The 26,447-nt window shown below is 36.6% G+C and overlaps 2 protein-coding genes and 1 long non-coding RNA gene across 6 annotated transcripts; 2 read left to right on the top strand and 1 right to left on the bottom strand.

The window, feature by feature from the left end:
* Positions 1-1,081: 1,081 nt before the first annotated feature.
* LOC122057411 (RHOMBOID-like protein 1) lies at positions 1,082-6,824 on the bottom strand. 4 transcript variants are annotated; one of them, XM_042619503.1, is made up of 6 exons: positions 6,231-6,824; positions 4,664-4,833; positions 2,540-2,706; positions 2,196-2,428; positions 1,821-1,947; positions 1,082-1,580 (listed from the first exon to the last, which is right to left on the bottom strand). In XM_042619503.1, exons 1-6 carry the CDS (start codon positions 6,569-6,571, stop codon positions 1,515-1,517), a joined length of 1,104 nt encoding a protein of 367 aa, XP_042475437.1. In that variant the 5' UTR covers positions 6,572-6,824; the 3' UTR covers positions 1,082-1,514. The 4 variants fall into 4 exon arrangements, with proteins under 4 accessions (XP_042475437.1, XP_042475438.1, XP_042475436.1 ...); XM_042619504.1 differs by having other exon boundaries at positions 1,082-1,593; positions 6,231-6,823; XM_042619502.1 differs by having other exon boundaries at positions 1,082-1,585; positions 2,540-2,697; positions 6,231-6,807.
* A 115-nt stretch (positions 6,825-6,939) lies between these two features.
* On the top strand, positions 6,940-11,519 carry LOC122057412. The gene is made up of 4 exons (XR_006133519.1): positions 6,940-7,365; positions 7,807-7,901; positions 9,160-10,636; positions 10,750-11,519. It is a non-coding gene; the product is annotated as an uncharacterized LOC122057412 (long non-coding RNA).
* A 7,226-nt stretch (positions 11,520-18,745) lies between these two features.
* Positions 18,746-25,262, top strand: LOC122057207 (respirasome Complex Assembly Factor 1-like). Its single transcript, XM_042619232.1, has 4 exons — positions 18,746-19,208; positions 19,685-19,788; positions 24,599-24,728; positions 24,845-25,262. The coding sequence occupies exons 1-4, from the start codon at positions 19,098-19,100 to the stop codon at positions 24,881-24,883; spliced, it is 384 nt and encodes a 127-aa protein (XP_042475166.1). The 5' UTR covers positions 18,746-19,097; the 3' UTR covers positions 24,884-25,262.
* Positions 25,263-26,447: the final 1,185 nt, after the last annotated feature.

The raw sequence follows: 26,447 nt of genomic DNA, 5'->3' as shown, positions 1-26,447 counted from the left end.
GTTTTGTTTTTTTTTTTTTTTAACCAAGATATCCAAGCCCACTTACACGCACCTCAACTAATCCTAGCAGAGACTAGTGTAGCATAAGGAAACTTTGTCCTCACCATGCAAGCTTTGCATTAATACTCTCTCTCTCCTCCATGATTATGTGGGTTTTGCTACTGATGAAACTTTTTACCCAAAAAATCGACCTCTCCATCGTGATTAGTCATTAGTGTAATGTGGGAAAGTTTCACACAAAAATTCTCCTCTCCATGGAACCCAGGGATTAGGAATTCATCCCATGGTTAGGGTGCTAGGGTGACCTAGAGACATGTGATTGGGTCCTTCCTAGTCATGGGATGACTCCCTCATCCCTGGACTCCATGGAGAGGAGTTGGATCTGATTCCCCCCACCCCCTCTTCACACTGTTAGCATAAGGAGCCCAGTCTCTGTTTTTTCAGGAGTAGGTTTGCAACACAACTGAAAAGGAATCTCAAGTGGCTTCTTAATCTCTACCATGTGAGAGTCCAACTCTGATACAGATTTTGTAAACAAGTAAACTCCAGAACCTCTCTCTTAGTCGTAATTCAATCGAAAATTTTGTAAGTGGCAAAGTAAAGCTTTTGAACATTTGTGACTCTAATAGAGTGCACATTATTGACCTGGGTATTAATAGTAGGCATGCATGGATCCGATGCATGCCAATGCATAGGAGAGTATTTGCTACTATTACTCCAACTAATACTACACTCACACTTGGATGCATGCCTATGTGGCCCCCATGTTGGTGTAGGGCCTCATGATCGGGGAGCTTTCTTTTCCCCTAATTTAAGATACAAAACAAAATCCAAAATTTTAAGCCTAACATGCTTTGATGAAACAAAATAGGTTCTTTTGCGATAATACATACGAATGCTCAAATTATACTACTTGAAAACCCAATTGGGAGATGAGGTTACCAGCTACATCAGCAACGATCATGATTCGTCTAACACACAATCAATGGCTAAAAACGCTGTTCATGTTGCTAACCCTTAGCAGCATGTCGTGTTACTACCACTGACCCTAATACATATTAAACCACATGGAACGCAGACATAAGAGCAAAAAGCTTTATACTCATGTGTTGTACACAAAGAACGGATAGCACTTGATTCAGGATAATAGCATCGGTTTGTGGCCTTGGAGCACAATCCCACTGTTTTTGGATGGTTATAAATCATTCGCCCAACTAAATTTTTGTCTCAAGTCTTCAAACTTATGTGTGATATTAATTAAGCACATAGCTGCTTTGGCAATACATAGGAAATTTAGAATTTTAGATACAAGACCTATTATTGATATTATATGCTATATTAATTAATGAAGTTTTTTTTTTTCATCAAAAAAAAGAACGGAAGGCACGGGAAACCACGGGCATGGAAGAACCCTTGACCTTCTCAAAGCCGTTTGTGCTACGTTTCCACAAAGAAATAAGTACCATCAACTACATAGCTGATAACATAGTGACCTGATCTGCGACTCTGATGCATTAGCCAATGGGTAACTGTTGGTCCTGTTGCCTTGGCATGTCAAGATCAGCTGGTTTCCATTTTGACTGTACTGCAAAACTACGTTGAATTCAAGTTAACATCATGCCTTACCCCCTACACACAGGCTCAAAAAGGAGGGTAGGGGGAGAGGTGGTCATGCATTTAGTGCAGGGTAATTGGACAACAGTACATGGGTCCACTTGAGAAAACTTTTGAGTATTTAGCTGATAATAGGTACTAATCAAGGATGAGGATCAGCAACAAAACTTCACAAACTCAGCAAAGGGTGAAAGCAATTTAATTACCCAGCAATATAAGGCTTCTGTTTTGCAGCTCCACCTTGAAATAGGGACACAGCTCAAATAATGGCACCAAGAACAGAGATCATTTCCATCAACCCCTCGGAAAAACATAACCAAGCCAATGGTAAACCTATCAAGACAGATGCTTTTATTAGGATGAGTCCTCTCAAGTTTCAATTCAGATCAGGAAATTTCATATCTAAACTACCAACACCTCACAATTAGGAGGTCATTAGTTAAACTCTCTTCGGGGCTTATATGACCACACGGTAGTTATAGCCATTGTGCTAGAAACAACTCAAAAAATGGTCCAAATGCACATGAACCCAGAGTAAAAGGGACAATTCAGAAGATGCAGAATACATGTCAAAGACTTACCCAAGAATTAAAAGGATCAAAGCAAGTATCCACAGTATATACTGATACATTAGGTGTTTAGGAGCAGTCCTTCTGTGACTAACCCAAGCAAACTGTGGGCGAATCAGAAACACAAACCCAAGGAGAAAGCCTGAAGAAAGTCCTCCAAGATGTCCAAAGTTGTCAACTTGTGGGAGGAGTCCCACTGCTAAATTGACTACAATAACAAAGAGGAGGTAAAACAAGGCTGCAAACTGGAAACAATTTGGAACAGTTAGATAATAAAGCCTTGCAAATTGATTTGTGCTTAAGCATTTCCATTACAAGCCTAGTTCATTGAACAGGTTTCAATAGATAGTTGATACCTTATTTTCATATAATGTCCAATTTGTGATGAGTTCCGACAGCATGCCTCCAACCAATCCAAAAATTGCACCAGAAGCGCCAAGAGAAATACCTCTTGATTGAGTAAACAGGGCTGACAACAAACTCCCGCCAAATCCAGAGAGAACATATAGCAACCCTATTCGCACTGCAAGGGGACCACAGAAGCATTAGATATGAATCTCAAACTACAACGTGGATATATGTAGAAAATTTTATGCACCTTTGCACATGATTAGAGATGTCCAGTCAAGTATCTTAAAAATCAGACCTAATACCAAGCTTGCTTTGGCCCAGCACAATTACATCCCTAACTATTATAGTATTGGTTTTTAAATCTACCTCCTACCAAAAAAAGGTTTTTAAATCTACCATATCTTTTTCTAATGAATAGAATTAAAGATGATTATCTCTGTAGTATTTAAATCATGTCAAATGAAATGAAACTTCTAATATTTCCAAGGGAGCAAAATTTTCCTAGGTCACTCCATACCCCATCATTGGACTGCATCACTCTTCAGACCTATACCTCACTACATATTGGAATCTTCCTCAGACAATCACCAGCATATCCAATTAATTGAAGGAATTTCAAAGAGAAAGAAGGCCTTCTTTCACCACATGGAGGAAGGCTATTGGCTGAAATTTTCCAGTTTCCAGAAGAGGAAAGTTCTGTAGCAAGCACATGGAGCACAATTGGGCAACACCTAACCAGAAAATGTAAGCATTCCAGCTCGTGTATCATGTAAAGCCCTTTGCTTTTCACAAGTAGTCCACCAATCCTTATGAAACTTCAAATACATACAAAATTAATTACAATTGATTTACTATAATATGCCAAATTTTATAAAATCCGTAAACAAAAGAGAGATGTATATTATCAGAAGTGGAGAACATTATCACTCATAGGTGACTTAAAATTTGCAATCTAGAAAAGTAGAAATATCCATTCAGCATTTTCACGATCATCAGTACAATACCATGACAAAACAGACACACTAAGCATGTTGATAGGATATCATAGATGAAAATTTAATTCCCACAATATCTCCAATATAAAAATCCATTATGATGAAAGGAAAGAGTAGGTTCTATTTATAGAGCTGCCCTCTCTTTCTCCATGTCTTGTGTTAAAATTGAAATCATTCAATGGACAACACCAAGAAGAAAAAATGAACTCCTATGCTAAATGTCCTCAAATTCATACATAATCCCTACAAGAAAGACTCAAAGAAACGGATACATAGATAATACATATGCTTCTGAGGGCTAGTTTACATTGACGAAAGAGAGACAGCTCTTCCAGCAATGATGTCTATAGTGTGAAGCAGGAGGTAAGGCTGCGTACATTTGCCTCTCCCAGACCCTGCAGCAGCTGGAGCCTCATGCACTGGGTTGCTCTATTCACCATAGGCCAGGTCCCCAAGTGAAATGTATCTAGGATTTAGATCTCTGTTACCTGTTTGATACTGCATCATTTATCTATTAGTCCATCCATCATCCATCTTGCAATTTTCCTATTCTTTGTTTCAAGTTGTAGAAAGATGATCAGTGCAATCTTCCAGATACTTGCTGCTATTAGCCTATGTTGAACATCTTACCACTAAATTCTACGGATGTAACTATGATCCTATTGATGGACAGTTATTTAGTTTCTATCAACTGATTGACTATTTAGTTTCTATTTTATGGTTCAATACATCAAAATTATTAGTGTAACAATATTTCATTTTCTTAAGAACCTTCTAGCTCACCAGTGGGAAGCACTCTTGAAATAAGCAATTAGGTGATTTCTCAAGCAAAGACCCCATCATCTTTGGCTCATTTAAACTGGAAAGATCTATCTGTCAAACTAAAAGCTAGGGGTCGAATACAAATTTTTAAATGTTGATTAAGATTGACGTCTAAAATTACATAAAAAGAGAAATTTGCAGTTATGAACACTTAAGATCCAGGACCCAGCATTGGAGAATCTTAACATTAACATTCATCTTCTTGATGCAACTATTTGGCGGTGTAATCTACAAGAGAGACCTGAAAATTTGCAAGTTGATATACACATGATAACATCGACAATTTTGCAGAACTTGAAGTCAGATACATACCAAACCCAAATCCTTGCTCTAGAGGAATTCCAATAAATAGAAGACCTGACATATTTGCAAGCACATGGAAAACACCAGCATGCAACCATATGCAAGTAATAAGGTGCCATGCCTGGTGTCCATGGACCATTTCCTGAGCTCCCAGTTTTTGAGCTCCCATCTTCTTTAGCCTGGAGGAATAAAACATATAACAGCTGCTCAAACTAAATCCCTCTTTAGCAATTATGGATCACTATATGTAAGAGAATTCAAACTTAGGTGTGAAAGGCATAGACAATTGATTGTTAAGATATTAAGATAAATCACAAAGAGTAATACTATCAGACCCTCTTACAGAAATGGATGTAAGACCTGCTTCAGCAATTATAAACCATACTTATCAACAAAGGCCACAGTTGATCTCGCAAAATTACCATAACTACGCACACCAATGCACCACTGATTTAGAGACAACCAGAGAAGTAACAGAGATTAGATGCAGAAGATATTATTACAGTCCCCCAAAATAAGAGAGAGAGAGAGAGAGAGACCCTACTACTGCACAGCGGGTCACTGGAGGATAATACACATAAGAAACGTCACCTTCTGCAAAATAATGTTCATAACGTTGAACATGAATCAAACATACTTAAGACATCTATTAACCCTTACATCCCAACTCAATGTTAACCAGCCAGATAAATAAAACAAACAATTAATGACTTGACATACCACAGAATTTACTTATAAAAAAGAGTAGAGGCATGCTAACATCGAAAAGCTGAAAGGACCACAGCAATGCATGTTAAGATGCCTTTAAGAAGACTCATTTCCATGCTTCTCATTCCAAATACAGTTGGAATCTCATATCTAATAATTGATACTTCCACAAATTCCCTCAGTTCGGACTTTGGAGAGATCAGAGTTCTGTGATTGAATAACAATTTTAAGCATTCCATTTCTTTCTACTGCAATCTCAAGTTAAGCATTTCCAATCTTCTTAACAATATGTTGTGGACTAATTTCCCTGCACGGCAACTTATGACAGGTTCGACATATGTGCATCATAACCTGAACTGTTTTTTTCTTTTTTACTTTTAAATGTTAATTAATGCCCTTAGGCATCCTCAAATGAAGTCTTCTTCACGATCCAATTGACAAATTTTAAGACAACGTTGAATTTAGGACTGTCTAGACAATCATGATCTCAAGTTTTGAACCATGAGGAAGCTATAATATGAAACTTCTGCTTCCCAACAACTTAAGATATTTTATTTTATAGACACTTACTCTTTGAACACAGATTGTGGATTGTGGATTGTGGATTGGAGGCTCGGAGCATCTTAAAAAAGAAATATTGGAAGACCAGAACGATTAATGCATTCATAAACAAAAAGAGCTATCAGCCTATCAGAAAACAGATAAAATAAACCAAATTCAGAAAGGGTGTCAATTGAAATCTTTAGAAGGAAACTGTTGGGTTGGAGTCAATGGGATTCACAGTTCACAAAACATACAAGGTCAGATGACAGAAACAATGTGTTAGGGGAAAAAAAAAAGCAAACAAGAAAATGAGAGGAGGACTCACGTGTATGAGGAAGGTCCCAGTAAAGGGTTGTACTTGAAAGGTTGAAACGAGAGCCGCCCAAGAAACGGAGCCAAACAGGAATCGGAGTTCTTTGGGCAATTGTTCAAGTACATAGTGATCACAAACAAGGCAACATTCACAACAACAAATGTTGGTATCAACCAAGGAAACCATCTCCTTAAAGGGTGAAATTTCCGTAGCCATAATAAAGAAAATGCTGACACCTTTTCTCCTACCGGAGGAAGCACGTTATCTCTTTGCCTCTGATAACAAAGACTCCTAGTTTCGATATCCAAGGAGGGATCCCTCCTTCCAACACCCGATGGAAGACCATTCTCCATCTTTGATGAACTCAAAAAATGACCAATACAAATGGGTAGAGGTAAGCATATTTAAATCAACAGAGGTTGAATGCATAGATGGAACGAAGATTCGAATTGAGAAGTAGTGAGTGAAGACTAGATTTTCCAGAAATGAAATTGAAAGAAACTTGAAGCAAACCCAAAAAAGCCCAGTTGTGGAATATGGGAATAACTGATTAAGGTCTGGGTAGATCAGAATAATGAGAATTAGTGTGGTATGACGAGGAAGCAAAGACGTTAGGTAAACTTCAACACTAGAAGAGGAAGAACTTTGGCTTAGCAAATACGAGTACCCCTCTAGATTTAGCAGGATTTTGACGTGAAAAGAGAGAGGTTGAGCTGAAATAATCAAAATATGAAACAGTGGCTGTCTTTGTTAGATAGCGATCGATTGGTTTCCCTTAACCCACCTCGCGTCATAGTCCGCGTTTTTCAAAGCTTCTGCTAGCGCGGGAGTATTTCCGTGCTGAGAGTCTCCGGGGGTGTTTGGTTAGGTAATTCTTTGGGATGACATTCTTTAGAATAGTAATTCTTAATTTTTGGGGTTGTTTGGTTCTACTAGAATGATCCTCATAAGTGAGCGTTCTACTTCCCATGAATGATTATATTACAAAAGATATGTTCCAAATTTGAGTTTACCTCAATACTTAAACTCAGATTTGAGCAACGTTTTTACCACCTAATATAAAAGGAGATAACGGAAAGACATTCTCTACGGAAGCTAACATCTCAACCCGCGGCCTCTCAAACCGCGATAGTCTCACCGGCGACTGGTAAGCCCTCTCTCTCTCTCTCTCTCTCTCTCTCTCTCTCTCTCTCTCTCTCTCTCTCTCTCTCATGGAGTTTTAGGTTTAGGTTTTTAAAATCAAAAGCTCTCTATTTCGATTTCATGGAGTTGTAGGGTTAGGGTTTTAAAACCAGAAGCTCTCCATTTTGATTTCATGGAGTTTAGTTCGATTTCATGGAGTTGTAGGGTTAGGTTTTTAAAACCATAACCTACTGCTTTCTCTTTCCTCTCTCTCTCTCTCTCTCTCTCTCTCTCTCTCTCTCTCTCTCTCTCTCTCTCTGTCTATGGCTCTCTATTGTGTTTTTATTGAGTTGTAAGGTTAGGTTCTTAAAACCAGAACCTACGACTCTCTCCTTTCATTATGTTGTAAGCATTATTTTTAGGTTTTTTAACTCAGACTACATATGATTTGTTGATGGATATATAGCAGTGGCGATTGAAGTGATCTGCTCTCTGGTTCGCCTGCCCTCCCACCAACGATGTTTGCTTCAGCCAGCTGAGGACTCTACAAATTTGGATTTGGTATTCTCCTCCTCCTCTCTCTCTCCCTCTCTATGTTTGTCTTGCATTTTGGACTTGGTTCATGAGGATCAGTTAATCAGGTCTGCTATCAGTTTTCATGAGGATCAGTTAATCATGTTTGCTATCAGTTTGTGAATTGCAAGTTGCTACAAATTTTGTGCATATTATCTACCTTATTTTTAGTTTGAAATATTTGTTGACACATTACTTGTGGCATTTGAATGCCTCATCTTTCTTACGATATATAGCACCCCAATAAAATAATAAATAAATACATCTAACGGAATTTGATATGGTAATTGGTAGAGCATTATTGTAGATAGAAATTAGTTTAGTGAATATCAAGGAATAAAAATTGCAGATTACATTTTGATTTGGCAGGTTCAAAGAATGGCTTTGCAGAGAATTTTTTTTTTAGGTTCCTTGATCAATTTTGTTTTGAGTGGTTGTTATGGTGAAGTAATGGAAATTGTAGTTGTTGCTGGTAATGGACTTAGAGGGAATGCTTGTAGGAGTATAAGACAAAGGAAAATAGGTTTCAGTGTCTAAAATTTTCTACTAGAAATGAAGAGGATGAGATTACTATTACCTGTGGATTACTTGTGAAAAGCCCCTTGTGAGACCAAGTTGTTGCCTGCCAATTGAAAGTTCTCTTGATCCTGACGACCTTATTATTATTGATCCTCATTATGCTTCAGTTTCTAAGATACATCATCTATTATATTCAAAAGCATTTCATTTGAATTCTTTTGTTTGAAAGCCTGAAATTTTTAATTCGTTGTTTCTTTCTTTTAATAGTTTTGATTTCTCTTCTTTGAATACACATGAATACATTATTGGTTTTCTGAAGTGCTTGTCTAATTCTAAATTGTAGATTTATGTAAAAAATGGATAGTGATGATGAATATGATGAGTATTATCAGAGGCACAAGAAAGTAATAATATTTGCGGCTACTGCAGTTGTTATAGCAGTGGAACAGTATAAGAAATTGTTTCTATGTAAACAACCTTATCGTAATGAGACTTGATGTGACTCCGTTGAGATACAACGAATCATTGGACATACTGACAAGACATGTCGAAACATGATAAGAATGAGTCAGAAAGGCGTTCTTTAACCTATGTCAAGTGATGTGTGCCAAGGGTCTTCTGTATGATACAATTAACGTTCAAGTGGAGGAGCAAGTTGTTATTTTTTTATATGCAATCGGTCACAATGTTAAGAATCGTGTCCTCTTACATTTGTTTGGGCATTCAGGTGAAACTATCAGCCGGTATTTCAATGGTGTTTTGGGAGCAGTTCTCAAACTGTACCCGGTATTGTTGAAGCCTCCGAGTACCATAACACATGAGCGAATATCAGGTGACCATAAGAGCTTTTACCCTTACTTCAAGGATTGCATTGGAGCCATAGATGGATCGCATTACCCTGCATGGGTACCAATTTCTCAACATTGAACATTTCGCAATAGGAAGGGAAATATATCACAAAATATCCTAGTAGTTTGTGATTTTGATATGAAGTTCATATATATACTTTCTGGTTGGGAAAGATCAGCATCTGATTTATGAATATTAGATGATGCCATTCACAGAGAAGGTGAGGCAAAGCTACCAGTTCCTAGAGGTAAATTCTATCTTGTAGATGCAGGGTTTGCAAACTAGAAGGGGTTCTTAAGACCCTACCATAACGGTCGATACCACTTGATAGAGTGGAGAAATTTGAGTGTTTCACCTGCCTACAAGAAAGAACTGTTCAACTTGCGTCATTCAAGATTGCGTAACATAATTGAGCGAGCTTTTGGACTGTTCAAGTCAAGATTCAAGATTTTGAAAACCCAACCAGAGTATCATTTCAAGACTCAGGCTAGGATTGTACAAGCTTGTGTTATGATACACAATCATATCCTTACCCAAAATAGTGTTCAAGAATAAGAGGAATGGCTTGAACAGGAGAATGCAGTTACAAGTGAGAATACTAATGAAGAAGTAAAAGACAATGATGAAGATAGTGATGAGGATTCTGACGTTGATGATGAAAATGATAACTTTGATCAAGATCAATTCCGAGAGGAGATGGCTGATTATATGCGGAATGATTAGATGGCAGGAGATGATTCAGATGAAGAAATGTATGATTCTTCATATGAATCACAAGAAGATACAAACTGAATCCATTTGTCTTTTGTCCTAACTACTTGAACTAGACTTGGTTTCATTTTAAGATTTTGTAATTTAAACTACATGAACATGTTTTGTGTGTCTTGGCTTGTAATAACTTTTTTAAGTTCATGGTTTCACTATTAATATGCGTTCTTTGGAATATTATGCTTTTTTTTTTTTATGGTTACAGTTATTTTCTCTTTTTTTTTTTTTAGCTGAATATTTGATCAGGATTCATTGTAGCAAAGATTGATGTAGTTTAGGGTTCTAACTCAAAAATTGCTACATGGCCTTCTGAGATATCTCACTGCTTTCTGGAGCGTCCTCTTCACCAACAACAAAAGGGAAAGAATGGAGATAATGGATTGAAAAAATAACAATTTCAAGTAGTCTCAACTGAATTATATGATAGATTTCATATGAAATATGATTGGGGACAGTGCCGCAATCACTACAGGATATGGAAAGCAAGGTTGAAGTCGCTTGTTGACTTGTAAAAAAATAGTGGAATGGGTTGGAATGACCATGAGAAGCAGTTTGATGCACCACAACATATGTGGAATGAATTCAAGGTTAATTAAATGTTTGATGCATTATTTCTAGATTGTTAAAAAGTTATACTAAAGGTAAAGTTAACAGTTTACTATTCTGACAATCCATGAGTTAATTATCATTTTTTTTTTAGAAAAAATAACAAAGATTTTGGAAAGAGCATAGAGTGCTTCCCATTCACCTACAAATTGTTGAATGGCTGCGCAAAGAAATTGCTACCGGGGCTGGATCTTCACACCCATCCGATGCCATCAATGAGGACCAGCCTTACATTCCAGTGCCAATTGATGAAGAAGTTAGCTTAGACAATTATGATGCTATTGATGATAATGTTGGTGAAAATGCCCATTATACTCCCAATGCAAGTAGCAGTCGTTCCCGTGGTAGGCCTAGTTCAGGGGCAACAAGTAAAGAGAAGAAGAAGAAAGGAGGTGCAGAGAAGGTTAGTAGTCCTTTGAAGGTGATAGCCAATGCAATTGTGGAGATGGCCAAGCAAGACCCCCGGAAGGAATTTGCAAAAAAATTATGTATTGAGATTGATGCACTTCCAGGAGTTGAGTTTGATAAAAAAATTGCGTGCTAAACAATTCTTCATGCAACATAAGGAATTGGCTTCCATCTTCTTGAATGCCAATGAGGCAGATAAGCCTAGGGTGTTTGAACACTACATGAAGAATATCGAAGATGGTGGTCAAGATTGAGGACAATTTATGACAAACATTTGAAATGCTTATTTTGGTGATGTAATAGTGACTCGATTTTTGAACTCTCTCATTTAAACTGATCAGCTGGTGATTGGTAAGCTTCTGTAAGTAGGTATTATGAGTTTTATTGGAAAGTAACAGAGTTGGATGTCTGTTTATCTAGAATGCTCGTGGAAATATATGGTAAATCAGTTTTTTCCATGGTGTGTGATCCTTCATAGGTCGTCTAATTCTGAAGAGCAAAACTGCAACAATAAATTTTCTGCATACTAACAATTTCTGCATGCAGGATTTTGCTGCTGGTCTTATGCTGAGTATTTCTTTCTTAGACTTGGCACATAATGCTTTGAATTCCATTGGCTTCTTGAAAGGAAATCTTTGGGTAAGATAAACTTTCAGGGTATTAATAATTAAATGGTTCACAGATGGGGCATTACTTTCAGGTTATGTAAGTAACATATACATTCAATATGTGTAGCATTCTTGCTTAAGGGAAATTTGAGTGTCAAGCCTGCCCCTCAACGTTGGCAGGAAAATGCTACTGATGGTTCTTTTGATGTGGTATTTACATTTGAGGAAAAGGTTTTCGACATGGTAATTGCAGGTCAATATGCATACAATTTCTGTGTTACTTAATTCTATACTAATGATATGTTCATGCATATTTTATATCACAGTAAATTATCCTTGAAGTGATTTAACTATTTGGTTGTCTTTACCTTTTGAATTGGTCTATACATGTTGGATGGAATTATTTCTCCTTTTGCCTCAATATTTGGGAGTGGAAAAAACAATTTGTTACTAGTTCAATGTAAATTGAATGTTCTTGTGCAAGATATTCCAAAACAGCGATGCATGATGCCTTCACTTTTCTCCCTGTTTCATTTTCCTTCTTACCCTGGTGTTTGGAAATATATATTATATTAATCTTTGCTAATTGTCTTCTAATTTTTGTGAAGATATGCCCCTCTACTCTTGCTACCTGAATCCATTTCACAAGTTTAGGTTGTGAACACAGAATTAGTCATAGTGTATGTTTTCCAGGGCACTTTTATGATTCCCCTGCTTTCTATTCTATTAGGTACATTTTTACCGAATTTTCCAATCTTATGCCTTAACAACTAATAACCCCAATATCAACCCAATCTTGCATGTGAAACCAATCATTGGATTGGTAGGTCCTTTATTTTCTATAGGATATTCTTCCTGAATTGAAGAGTAAATACACATAGTGCTATAGATTTTAACATAAATATCTCTTGGAGCAACATAAGAAGAAACCTACAAGTTAACTGAATTGTCCAATCTGTGGCAGGAACTTTAGTTGTATCTAAGCATACTCACCCTTCTCAAAATGCTGGTAGAATTATGCATAAATATCTTATTTGGAGATTTGGCCAAACAAAATTGTTCTTGGGTTTTAATCTTCTCAAGTCAATTCTACTCAACTGAGCCTTTTCCCTACTAAATGGGTTGTGGGATCTGCAGTAAAATGGCAATGACAGAGTTGTATTTGGTTCGTCTCTATATGAAAATGTTATTTTATGAAGCAAGCTCAAATGGCCTGATCTGATTTCTTTAATTATACTGTGGGAGAAAGAAGCATCATCATCAGAGTAGCCTCCAATGATCCAAGTCCATTCTCAATAGAATAATACTGAGCTGCATGTTTTTTATTCATAGTTTCAATTGTCTATTACAAATTGGTGACTAAATTGACTAGCACATTCAGAAACAACATGAAGGTGGGAAACTTTGTCCCCTGCTTCTAAACTTATAGGCAATATTTAATTTATTTAACTAGTTTTGTTTGATTTATGTATTGCAAAAAACTTATGTAAAGAATATTGCTCATACTTTTAGGATGTCAGAACTCGTATCCCAGGAAATTTTCAGGATTGTAGTGAAGACTTCTCAAATCTGATCAGCTTTTGATTTTGATGTGATGGGGTGGGTGAGAACCTGGCAGTGCAGAACTACCTTGATGAAAACAATTTGGATCATATTCTTTCCTCTTTTCTTGATTGAAATTCTTGTCATATGTTTATTTCAGAGAGTTACTTGCTGACTGCAATAGAAACATCTATATGTCACTGTGTTGTACCCTTTTGTGTAGACAAATGACTTCTTTTCTAATTGGTGTATGGTTGCCTTGATGGAGTCTGGAAGTTTTAGTTGGAAAACATCCATCAAGGATTTGAGGGTAACAGCTTGTATGGTCACATTTGCATGATCTCCACCTAACTTTTGTCCGTAATCATAGATCATACAAGCTTCAATCCCCCCCCTCTTTTAAAATTAGGTTAATCCTTGAATTTTAAGAGATCCCCATGTGCATGTAGATAAAGTGATAAACAGTTGAAAACTATTCTTAGGGTTCTATTTTACCTCTTTATTCTTTTTTTTTTTTTTTTTTGGGTGAGAGGTGGGGGTGGTGCTATGTTATCTGTCTATTCTTTCACTCCAAATCGAACAATAGTCGTCTGCCTTTAAGATGTCATCAATTTCAAGATAATCTCTAAACTGCATAAGAAAAGATTATCAAGTTCAATGGGACCGTAGCATAAGTCTTCATCCATGGTAATTGGCACTGCCGAGGAACATTGATGTCGTAGTCAATGTACCAATTCTAAGATCAGTGTGTCTCAGTGATTCAACTAAAAACCAACTGTCTTCAATTTCAAGATAATCTCTAAACTGCATAAGAAAAGATTATCAAGTTCAATGGGACCGTAGCATAAGTCTTCATCCATGGTAATTGGCACTGCTGAGGAACATTGATGTTGTAGTCAATGTACCAATTCTAAGATTAGTGTGTCTCAGTGATTCAACTAAAAACCAACTGTCCCATGTTTCCCACCAAAATCTTGTGGGGAAAGCCATGTCAGAGAAGATAATCTTGGAAGAAAGTGAAATGCAGTCTCAGTTCTCTTATTTTGGAGTCATAGGCGGATTTTGGAGTGGGGTGGGGAGGGGGTGGAGATGACTCAAAGCTTTCTGATGTCAATGCTCTGGATTTCCCATTGTATATAGTTTTTATCTTCCTGTTCCTGTTATGGTATTACCTTTGTCTCAACTCTCAGTTGTAGTAGTACTCAGAGTCCCAATCCAGGAAGTGATGTTTGCTTCAACCACTTCCATGTTGTAGATTAACAAAACATGAATGGTAAAGTATGATATCGTATATTCCCATGGCTTGTTGAGGAGACCTTGCCTTAGTATACATAGGTAAATTTCGATAATTATTTTGTTTTGATCCTTGTAGAAACTGAAATATTTCGTTTGTAAATGATTTTTTTTTTCATGGAAATAGAACTCAGTATCTATCTAGTCTTGAATTGTACTAGGGCGATATACTAACCGGTAAGACCAAGGAGAATGTTTTTGGGTTGGATGTTCCAAACTAATGATTTGCTGTTTCATGTTTGAAACAATAAGAATATTTAACTCTGCAGTGACCCATATTGGATCATCTTTATCTGATATTAATTCAGGGGAAGAAAAAAATCTGCTTGATAGTGTAGCCATTACACCCAATCACAAGAGCTTACAAAATTATTGCCCCACCCCGTGTGAATGAAAAAATCTCATACATATTGATGCCACCCAAGCTCAAGAGCTCACAAAATTATTGTCCCACCCAGTGTGAATGAAAAAATCTCATACATATTAATGTTGCATACACTCTCATTGGTTTGTGCTGACGCAAAGATCACACGACCAGTTAGTTATCTCTTATCCTTATTTCACACCTAAAGAAGGAAGTTGTGGAGTCAACCCTGTTGTATGATGGACCGAATAAAAAAACCCAAATAGAAATAGGTAAGGTCAAATTGAATGCAAAATGATTTTGATTTTGATTAATTCCTATCAGATTCAATTTTGATTTAACATTTTCAAAATATAAACCACATTGAAACAAGATCGATTGACATCTTTAAGGAAAAAAAAACCTCTCCAGCACCAATTATCCTCCTACCACTGTTTCAGCAGTTAGGAGGAGTTGGACACACATCCTCAAATGTTGATAGGTGGAGTCAAAAATCCACCCTAAGCCACTCCGTGAGGGAAAACTACTCTCCCTCAAGGGCTCTACCCCTATGAAACACATCAATCCCTCTCTTGTGGGAGAAGAGAGTTACACTCTCCTAGCCAAGAATGATGGGGATGTTTGGTTCAGTAAAATTTGAATAGTGCCAATTATAACCTTTTCTACATAGTTAAATTCTATTAAAGGGTTTAACCCAAAAAAAAGAAAAAATCTATTACAGGGAGACTATAGGGCTAGGATATGAGTTCATCTTCAAGATCATATTATGGGTCAACATGGTTCAATTGTCCATATTTCAACAATGTGTATTGTTTGCCAGTGACCATAGAATCTTCACTCTCTCATTTATTTTGTCAAAAGAGGTGGATACTTCAGCCATACTACAAATTATGCTTCAATGCAAAATTGTGGGGTGATTTTTTTTTAAAAAAATGAAAAAATCATATATATTTTTTGAATTAAAGATAAATTACTTTTAAATTATTTAAAAATATAAATTTTAATAATAAATAAAAAATAATAAAAAATGTTATAGTTTTTCACTTCACCACTCTTATGTTTAACTAAACAATTTAATAGGAACAATCACTACACATGATTAGGGTAACCAAACAGTTTTACAGTAAGAATCACTACACAGATTTAGGATAACCAAACAGTTTTACAGTAAGAATCACTATACAGATTTAGAGTAACCAAACAGTTTTGTAGTAAGAAACATGTACCAGACTCAAGGCAACCAAACGATTTTTCAACAAGAAACACAATTCAGAAGAATGTTCATCAAAAGATTGACATCCATATCCGATACATACACCATTTGACTTATCGAACCAAACACCCTCTGAGACTGCCTTTGAAGACTCCAAGCAGTGTAACGTAGTGGCCCGATAAATCGCCCAATTGAGACCGACTGAATACATGTAACTGTAAGGGTGTCAATCGATTTGGTTCCAGTTATTTGGTTCGATTCTGAATGATGATAAGGTGGATCAGAACTTAACCGAGAACCGACTTGGTTCCTTATTTAGATACTCAAGCCGATTCAATATGGCACGGTTCATTTTGACTCCAATTCAGTTATGACATGCAATTTTAATTTGATTTTGTACCTCGGTTTTAATTCGGCTATAAAAATGGTTCCACTTTTGGACCATGACTGGGATGGACCAAATGCCATAATGGGCTCAAATTATAGGCCTTGTGGCCATTGCTAACTCCAAAATTGTCTTAGCATGTAAATATGTGATGATAAATCGCAAAAAACACTTTTTTTTTAGTTTTTTTTTATGAAAGTTCAAACATCACTTACCACCTAAAAAATCTCACTTAACGATACTAGGTTTTTTTCATTTTTTTGGTTTCAAGAGCAATTCGGTTCGGTTTTGGTTCATATCGATGGTTCTCATACCCTAAACCGAAATCGAGTCGAATTGAGGTCCATACTCGCATACTCAAACCGAATTTTTACTGAATTAATTTGGTTCGATTCGGTCCAATTAATTTGACTCAATTTTGGATTTGGTATTCAATTTCAATTTGAAATTGACACCCTTATGTAACAGAGTGCTTGTAGCTTCTTTAAGCCTATTTAGCTTAATTATAACTCGTTTTAAGGATCGTTTATAATCAGTTTAAAACCTTTATAATTCAACTATTCAATTAGCTGGTTTAAATCCACCCAACCAACAGATTAGGAATGTGTTTATTCTTTGGCCTACGAGGCACAATTACCTAAATGAACAGAAACAATGCAATGACCTAAATTGGTAGGGATCGACTAAGCCTGATCGAAAAGATCAAAACCAATCAATTGACACCCCTGGTGGGAGCCTCGTGGATTGGGTGAGTATTCTCGTATTGTTATCATGTGCATCCAATTTAAGGGTGTCAATTTAGAATCGAATGTAAACTAGGTGTTTAAACGAACTAAATCAAATCAAAAGGTTTGATCAATTCGGTTTGGTTTCAAGGTTTTAAAAAATGAAAGAAAAATGAAATTTTATTCAGTTCAATTTTGAATTAGATTAAAAAAACGTCAATTTTGAGCTGATTTGAATGAAGTATGACTCAGATCCTCTCCAGCCGATAGCATCCCTTCGTGCATTCTAGCCGTCGAATTTTTGATTTTGAGGTCATGAAAATGATTCAATTTCGGGTTGTACTTATGATATAATTGAATTGAAACCAAACCGAAATGATTTTCACCCGTACACTCAACCAGTGTTACAACAATCGGATCAGATCATGGTTTTAAGTTCATCGCAACGGTTATTGCCGATACTGATCCTGGATAAGCATGTGGGATCCGACGGTTTTACCCTGTTTCTCCTCAAAAATGGTATTTTTTTCGCTGGGATCAGTGGGCGCCAATACCGATCTGGATCAGCACAGCCCATCACCGATTCCCTGGTTCTGGTCAATTCGGTCATCTAATTCTTGTACAGAAAAACCCTAGAAGTAGGGGTGTCAATTCTAGGCCCGCACCGGGCCCTTATGGCCCAATCCAGACCAGCCCGATTAATAAATGGGTTGGGCACATTTATAAACTGGTAGTACACGGTGTAGCCACCTAGCCCGATGGGCGCTATATCGGCCCCACACATTTATAAGTTCGATTTGAACCGATTCCTTTAAGCCCGACCTTGCCCGAGCACCTTTAATACTACTTGTATTTTTTTTTTAATATTATTTGTATTTAGTGCTAAGGCTATGTTATATGTACAATTGAAATGATGGTGATCATTATCTGAGCATTCAGTTTTTCAGACATCGTTTAATTAATTTGAACTTACTTAACTTGGGTTGTGTAGGCATAGTTTAATTGATTTGAATTCCTTGGGTTAAATACTGAGTACCTTAGTAACTTAGTTGATTTGCCAATCGTCGGCTTAATCCATTTTAACTATAGGATCTTTATTTCCTATGCTCATCTTTGCCTCATTTTATTAATATTCATCTTCAAGCATATTTAAGAGACTAATCTTAAAGATGACTCATTTACAGCCCATTTACAGTTAAATAAATCTATAGTCCGATTAAGACTCGTTTATGGTAGTCGGATTAGAGCCTGAGACCGATTGGCCCCATTAACAATCATACCATGCCCCCGCTAGCTTAACCCATTTAGCTAAATTGGTGTTCACGGTGCAACCTTATAAATTGGTCAAGCCTGATTAGGCCTGATCGAGATCGACCCGGCCCGACTGCTTGACACCTTTATGGCTTTACCTAGAGGCCAAGAGTATACCTATTATGGCCGATCCAACCAATTAATGATTACCTATCCCAGCAGATTTCGATACGAATCGGAGTCGGCCGGGATCCCGGATCCCGATTTCCGTGTTTGAATCCCAACTCAACTGGCCACTTGAGAATTTTAGAGAGAAATACTCTACTTAGGCCCTCACTGTCTTCAGATCCACCTGCGAAGCTATGCATTGTCGGCTTATCGCCTTCTCTATTTATTTAAGTTATGACAGTGATGTTGTCACTGCCGTGTCTCGATTGATCCAAAAAACGTTTGAACTTTGAAGTCGTTTCTTTGTTAGTTTTACCGATTTTTTCGCTGATGCAAAACCCTAAGATGCTTCATTCTTTGCCAATCCTGCTATTTATGGTGAGAAGGAAGAGCAATTGATCCAGAAAAATTCTAAACATTCATAGAAATTTGATCATCGTCGAGTTCACTGAGATTTTTTTGTGGTAATTTCCTTTATTTCCAATATGAGAGAAGGAAAGTCCGTTAAATTTAATATTCAGCAACAGCAACAGAATGGTCACCTCTCTCCTTTTGAATTCGCCAAATTGTTAGATCCCGAAGCTTCGTGGGACAAGGTATGATTTTTTTTTTTTAATTTGTTTCTATAATGTCTTCATCGAATTGTATGTCGACTATCTCTGAGTTGTGTATTCTGTTCATGTCGTTCGATGTGATATTTTTGGATATCGGGATGAGTTAGCGAGCCAGTGACTGTTGTATTCCGTACATCTTTTTCTTCAATTTACGGCTTAAACCTTCCTCATAGACTTAAATAAGACTTGTGTTTTCTTCTCCCAATTTTCATATCATGTGCAGAACATGTTTGCCCCACAAAATTTCTGCACTATAGCTTGTGTCTTTTGTTTTCAATTCCGTTGATCTTGGTGCGTTAATAAAAGTGAATTTTTTTTCATTAATATTAAGTATTCTCCTAAATTCGTTATTTATTTGGCTTGTAAAGTATTCATCAATTCCACGTCTTCAAATTTACTGTAGGCTGTTCCCAAGATGTTCTCATGTTAGTGAATGTCAATGATATTTTTTTCTGCAGGATCAATTGGGCGATGCTTTACATTGGATTCGGCAAGTTGTTGCCCTTGTATGTGGGTTACTATGGGGTGCTGTTCCTTTCAATGGAGCCATTTGGATTGTCGTGTAAGTTCAAATGCACCAACCTGCTATAGTAACACTGATCTATTGAATATGGCTATTTTCACATTGAATATGCTTTGCCCATAAAATCATATTCGGATTTTCACAACATTTATTAATGTGAATATGATTCCTGTTCAATTATATTGTCAATATGACAATATTATAAAATTCCCCTATAAGTTTTTGACCTTGGCAAAGATTTTGTTCTATTATACGTGAATTGGGCATTATGATGTGTCAATTATGTGCTAGTTTTCTTGAAGAAAAAATTCTACTGTATTACGTAGAGGGAAGCCTTGGTAGAGCTTAAATTGTGAGTATCGATATTATCACTTTCTGTTACCAAGATTCCTGTTCCTTAATATCCTCTTCTAGGTGCCTAATCAAGAATGACCATCTGTGATGGGTTCGGAAGCCAAGTCATTATTAGAACAATAAGATAAATCATGCTTCAAATGGATCATATTTATCTTCATCCTAGAGGTAGTTTGTTGAAACGAACTTCAAAAGAAGGCAACTTTCTCTTAAAGATCTCTTCAGGAATTTCACATGAAACAGACTTTGGTATTGACACTAATAATAGGGTTCATGCTTATTTTTTTGGGTAGTTGGATATACCTTGTCTTGCAGATATGGGAAAGAAATCATGGCACAATTTATTGAGAAGGTTTGTATTTAGATGGGCTGGTGATGGTCTTGAGGTGTCAAGCATCTTCCATCTGTACAATAGCATTGATTTTGGCTTGTTATACAGATTCATCCTTTCCCCTCCTGTTCCTGTTTTATTCCCTTGAAATTCTTGGAAAGATGTTGAAAATCTCGGATCGGAAAAGAATTTTCCGAAAGGACGTAAATTTTATTTTATTTTTTATTTTTTTTAAAGAGAAGGAAAAGATTAAGGGAAACAAAATAAGTGTGAAAGGTCTTAAGGGAAGGACCTTTTATATGTGATCCTTTTGTATTTCAATGTATTCTATTGATTTTCTTTATCGTCTAGACTTTCTAAATGATTGTCCCTTAATGAGGTTCCTTTGATTCTTTGTTAGTGTAGAATGCAGACTTAAGTATTTAGCTTCCTTTTAGGTTCTCTTTGAAAAAAATCTGTATTTTTTGTTTCTGCCCCTTGTTTTAATAAGCCTCTTCTGAGGTTCAATTAAAGTCTTTTGCAGTTAGCATTAAGAAGAAAATGGTTTTTGAGCATGGTGCTTGAAGAAAATGGGTTCTGAGCTCGGGTTTTAATATATAGCAGAGGATGCATATTAGTTCTGGAATGTAATCTAGCCATGATGGAAGAGCTCATCTTTAAATAGATGTTGCAGACTTGCAATCCTTTTACTGCTACAAGAGTATGCTTCTTTCTTTTGGTAGTTTCATCCCATTTCTGCTAGTTAAGTTGACTGTACTGAGTTACTGTCCAGGAGGATGGAGATGTTTTAGTGGTAATTTTGAGTTAGCCCAGACCCCAGAGACTTTGTGAGGAATTAAGTGAATGGCATCCATCCTTTACAATAAAGAAGGAGGACATTTGCAAACCTTGAATGGTGAAGTGGAATCTATTGGACAGGGAAATGAAATATGGCAGGTCAAGGCCCGAGTTTCAAAATGGAAGAGTTGGAGTTCTCTCACTCCCTCCTACCCCTAGTGGTGGGGAAAGCATGGGAAGGACTTGCAGTTGCACTAGTGTTGGGAGTCCTGCTCTCACTAGGAGTCTCTCAGGAGAATTCTAGTCTAAGTAGGATCTGAGTATGAACCATATTAAACCGAAACTCCTAGTCCTAATGGGATCGGAAAATCATAATCCAAGTGGGACTCTGAATGGGGAATTATAATCAAATTAGAAATCCAATAGAGTATCCCAATCCATATCTGATTAGACTATTTTAACAAGGAAGTAACCAAATTTGAATAGCAGAAAACACCTTGCTGAATGGTAGGATGAAAGAACAAAACTGAAGAAAAATTTCAAGTTCAGTATTGCCATTATGCTTAGGAATAGCAAACAATAAAATCCAGATTTATTGAATTGAGAATTCAAAACTGGACAAAGAGATCAATTTGAAAATAAGGTAACTGGTGGAAACTATGAAACTGAAAGTAAGAAAAGAATAATAGAAAAGAAGAAACTATGATCAGGAATCCACCCAACCTCTGAAGAGAATCCACTCTTCCACTAAGGAATCCACCCTAGAACTAATGGAAGCCCATGCAAGTACGTAATGAATCCACAAGGTAGAGAAAAACAAAACTTCGTTGCGAAAAAACTGAAACTTGTATGCTTGATTGGCTGGCTATATATATATATATATATATATAGAGGGATATTAACTTTACTTTTTTTGCCCCTTGTCTTGTTCCCAAAAGTTACTTAATGTAATTTTTTAATGAGGGTAAATTTGTCATATCATATGGGAACTGCATTAAATGCTGCATTGAAATGACTTTCAAATTTATGAAAACCCCAGGGTAAATTTGTCATTTCATATGGTAACTGCATTAAATGCTGCATTGAAATGACTTTCAATTTTTGAAAACCCCATTTTTACACCTGTATTAAATAACTTTTGGGAATAAGACAAGAGACATTTAAATGAAGGTGTTAAGTTCTAAATACACCAATATAGGTGTCATTTAGATTCTCGCTCTCTCTCACTCTCATATATATATATATATATATATAACCAGACTTGCTACTTAATAAGGTAAATCTCGTATTCCCAACTCCTACCTACATTATGTGCCCATTAAGGTGACCAAATACAATGAAAATTTCTTGGACTAATGGCTCAAAATATAGCCCAACCCAAGGTGGCAAGGCTTATTCCCCCTAAAATAAACCCATCATAAATCTATTGGCATTTCTTTTTTAGTCGTAATGTGTTATATTCCATTAGAAATCCATTAAACCCTTCAGTCTTATCTTATTAGAGTTGACGAGGGTTGCTGGTACCAGATTCCTTGGGTTAATACATCTGGGAAAGTTTTATTTATCTTTTGCACATGTTTCTGGATGTGAACTCTATTCTACATTTCAATAAAGGAGTCTAATTTGCTCAACTAACTAGAGTAAATGATATTATAATCTTGGTTGTTTAAAGTTAAAACCATTTTGGGATTGCTTTTGTTAGATTAAATGTTTACTGCATAGAAAAAAAAATTCTGAGGTTATAGTTTACTAAAGTGCTTCCTCCTTTTTGCGGTACTTTTAGAATCTTTTGGAGATTCTTGTTGTCATTTTCATTGCTTAAACTCCTTTGTCATTTCCAAGATAAGAATCTAATTGCATATGGGGTCGTATTCAATTGTTTTTCACTTTCCTCGCTCTCTCTATAAAGTTCATTAACCAGACACAGTGGGGCACCCTTTAGAAGCTTCTTTCCCTCAGTTTAGTCTGATATTTATAGCGAAAGATATGACCAATCTTAGAGGCATCTGTTCAGAAGTCATTGTGGCGAGAAAATGTATCCTGAAGTACATCTTTGTTGGGATTTTATCCAGGGACTATTTTTTTCTCTGGGAAAATAATTCTCTCAGCATGCTATTCACCTGATCAATTTCATGAGCAGAAAAGCATATAGGGGCATTCATTAATTACATTTATTTGCATAAATAAATTCTTTCTTGCAAATTTGATACAATCAGGTGAGCTAGTTACCTCACCCGCAGGTTACTAAATCAGTGCCCTTTCCTGTTTGAGAGACATTGAATATATTACATGTTATAAGAATCACATTCTTATGCGGTTGAAACCTACGAATTTACCATATGCTATTGCTCAAGATTCTGGTTTGGTGGTAAATTAGTAGTAAAACTGTAAGATGCTCTAAGGGGAATAAATGCTCAAAAAGGGACATGAAATTCCACCTGTTTGTTTGGAAGTGGGCATGCAAGCCTAAAAGCTTTTTTTAGGCACTGGTTTAGAAACTTATGGAATATGGACATGGCATTACTTGGGATTTTTTGTGGCACTTGAAGAAAGAACAAGTTCCTCTTTGAAGGAAAAATATTGAAGTAAGCATGGCCATGTAATGGAGGACGAGATCCGAAAGAGTGAAGTCTACTTATGCTGCTAAGGGGATAATGATTGTCCAAGAAGAACTTTTGAGGACAAGCTTTGAGGTGGGTAATGTTGAAAGAACAAAAATGTGGATATCTGTTGGGGACAGTTGCAAAAACAATGTGACGTAGGCTTCGGACTTCATCCAATGCTACCAAGTAAGAACCTGTTCATAGGTGACCCTTTTTCAATTGAGGGAAGTGAAGTTTACTTAGGGTCCCAATTTCAAAAGGAATTTAAGTGCGAGTTTGGGGAAATACTATATCATTATTTTCCCAAGCCCTTGAATAAGTGAGATGACTTTGGAGGATTTGTGAAGTTGGAGAGGGTTAAGAGGGGGAATGTTGTATGCTCTCACTGATAGCTACTGGGAGAAAGGATAATGCCTTTCCAATGAATTTTTTATGTGTGAATCAGTGGAGGAGACGATGAAATGTTTTTTATGAAATTTTGTAGCAGCTAGAGATATATCGGGTTTTTTTTTGGGGGGGGGGGGGGAATGTATGGGTACTATTCTCTCTTCCTTATTAGAGGTGGCTTGGATGAGCACCCCTCCTCCTCCCCCCCAAACCACCCAAAAAAAAGTGTCAGATGATATGCAATGCATATGATGTTGTCTGATTGTCTATATTACTCCCTTGTGTTAATGCACTACTCGGGCAATGATGCCTTCTTGATCTCTCTTGAACTTTCATGTTTTTCACTATTCTTATGTATACTACCGAAGAAATTAACGATTCTTATTCTTGTTCCCAGATTTCTGGTGCTATCCTCAGGAATTATTTATGGGTATTATTCAATAATACTAAAAATTGATGAGGAAGATTTTGGAGGTCATGGAGCCCTCCTTCAGGAGGGACTTTTTGCATCATTAACTCTCTTTCTGGTACGTATGGTCATTTTTCTGATATTTTTGTTCCAGATTTCGGAATTTTAATGTATGAAAGTATCAGTACAAAAGTATCAGTTTTAACATTTTTTTTTTTTGTATCAACCGTGCAGCTTTTGTGGATCCTAGTATACAGCTTAGCACATTTCTGATTGGCAGTTTGCTGATGTGGCAAATGCTTATCTACTGGATTTTCCGACGCATTGCCCTCTATCTTCATTTTTGGGAGCATCGTGTGGCACAATTTGCTCAATTAAGTGAGCCACCCTGCAGAAGAAATGATTTAACGTTCCACCAACAGATATTTTTACCCCTTTCCACATAATTATTGATGTTTTCATTCTGTTGTCATGTTATGGCACCTTACTGGCATAGATGCAGGGAGCAATGTAATTCTGCAGCTTTTACCTGAACCAATTATGGTGACAGATGGTACATGAGCCATGGAATTGTAGGATGGTGAGTTTCAGTGATTTTTTGCTTTGTAGCCTACTTTAATTTAATTCATGTGTTTCGTTCATTCGCATTAAATTAGGCTTGAGTTTTTTTTTTCTAATCATCAGATGGTTCATATGTCTAGTAGTATTAGTAGGGAAAGTGTTGGTAAGCTTGCCAACACCTTGGAGGCTGGAATGAAACAGAAATGGTTCATTACTGGATGCAAGGTTTTGTATTTTTTTCTTTGTTAACAACCAACTGAACTATTTTTGGCCTGTGGCAAAAAATAACACATTACTCTATCCTATTCGTCCACTGGTGGATACTCGGCTTGATTCACAATCATCTACTAAAAAATAAATATAAAAAAAAGGGAGACAAAAAACAAGAAGGGAAAAACTCATTAACATGGTCCAATGTTGAGAGAATGAGAGGTCTACTACATTAGTATGGACAACTGTTGAACTGAGAGGACATGGTCTGGATTAGTTGTGAATCAAATTTTATAAATTTAGTGTATATTTTACACACATGCATGTTTGTTGGTATCTATGGTCCTGATTTCTGATGTCCATTTTGTCACATGACATTTGATTGAGCTGAAATTGACATGTGAATGGCCAGGGAAAAAGGGGGGGGGGGGGTTGGGGAGCTTGGGGTCTTCCGCAAAATTTGATTCTCATTTGATTAATAACATGATAGAGATTTGCGAATTGTTGAGAGCCTCATGTTGAATAATTCACCCCTATTATTTGTGAACCGGAAAGATATTTTGCCTAATTTTGAGCCAAAATGAACTTGCTTCGTAGGATGTAAAACTTTTAATATCACATAATGGGGGCTCATGGCAGTTTCAATAAGGGCGGGGATCGGTGGTCAGCATGACCACGATGAGGGTGTAAGCAATTTGAGCACAAAATCTCGAGTTGGAGACATTTTAATACTTCATACGATAAGGGAAAATAATTATTTCATTGACATAGTGTATTACTTCAAATCACGGATTGGATCTGATCAACGGATTTTTTTTCCATTTTATAATTTGTATTTACAAAATTTTTGGGTACAATTTCAAACTTTAAATTAGGTTTCTTGGCTCAAACTTAAAGATGTGATGGGCGTGGAACCAACGTAAATCTCTCTATGTACATTATTTCTTGCCAAAATAATGAACTATAACTACCGAAATATCACTTACTCATTGAGAGCTAATCAAAACATTCACCAAAGCAAACTATAAACTAGTTTCAGTCTTTTAGAGGTAAATAGTTGCACCAT

This window comes from Macadamia integrifolia, chromosome 12, assembly GCF_013358625.1.
Source record: "Macadamia integrifolia cultivar HAES 741 chromosome 12, SCU_Mint_v3, whole genome shotgun sequence".
NCBI classification, from domain to species: domain Eukaryota; kingdom Viridiplantae; phylum Streptophyta; class Magnoliopsida; order Proteales; family Proteaceae; genus Macadamia; species Macadamia integrifolia.
This window is presented reverse-complemented; position numbering and strand designations above follow the sequence as displayed.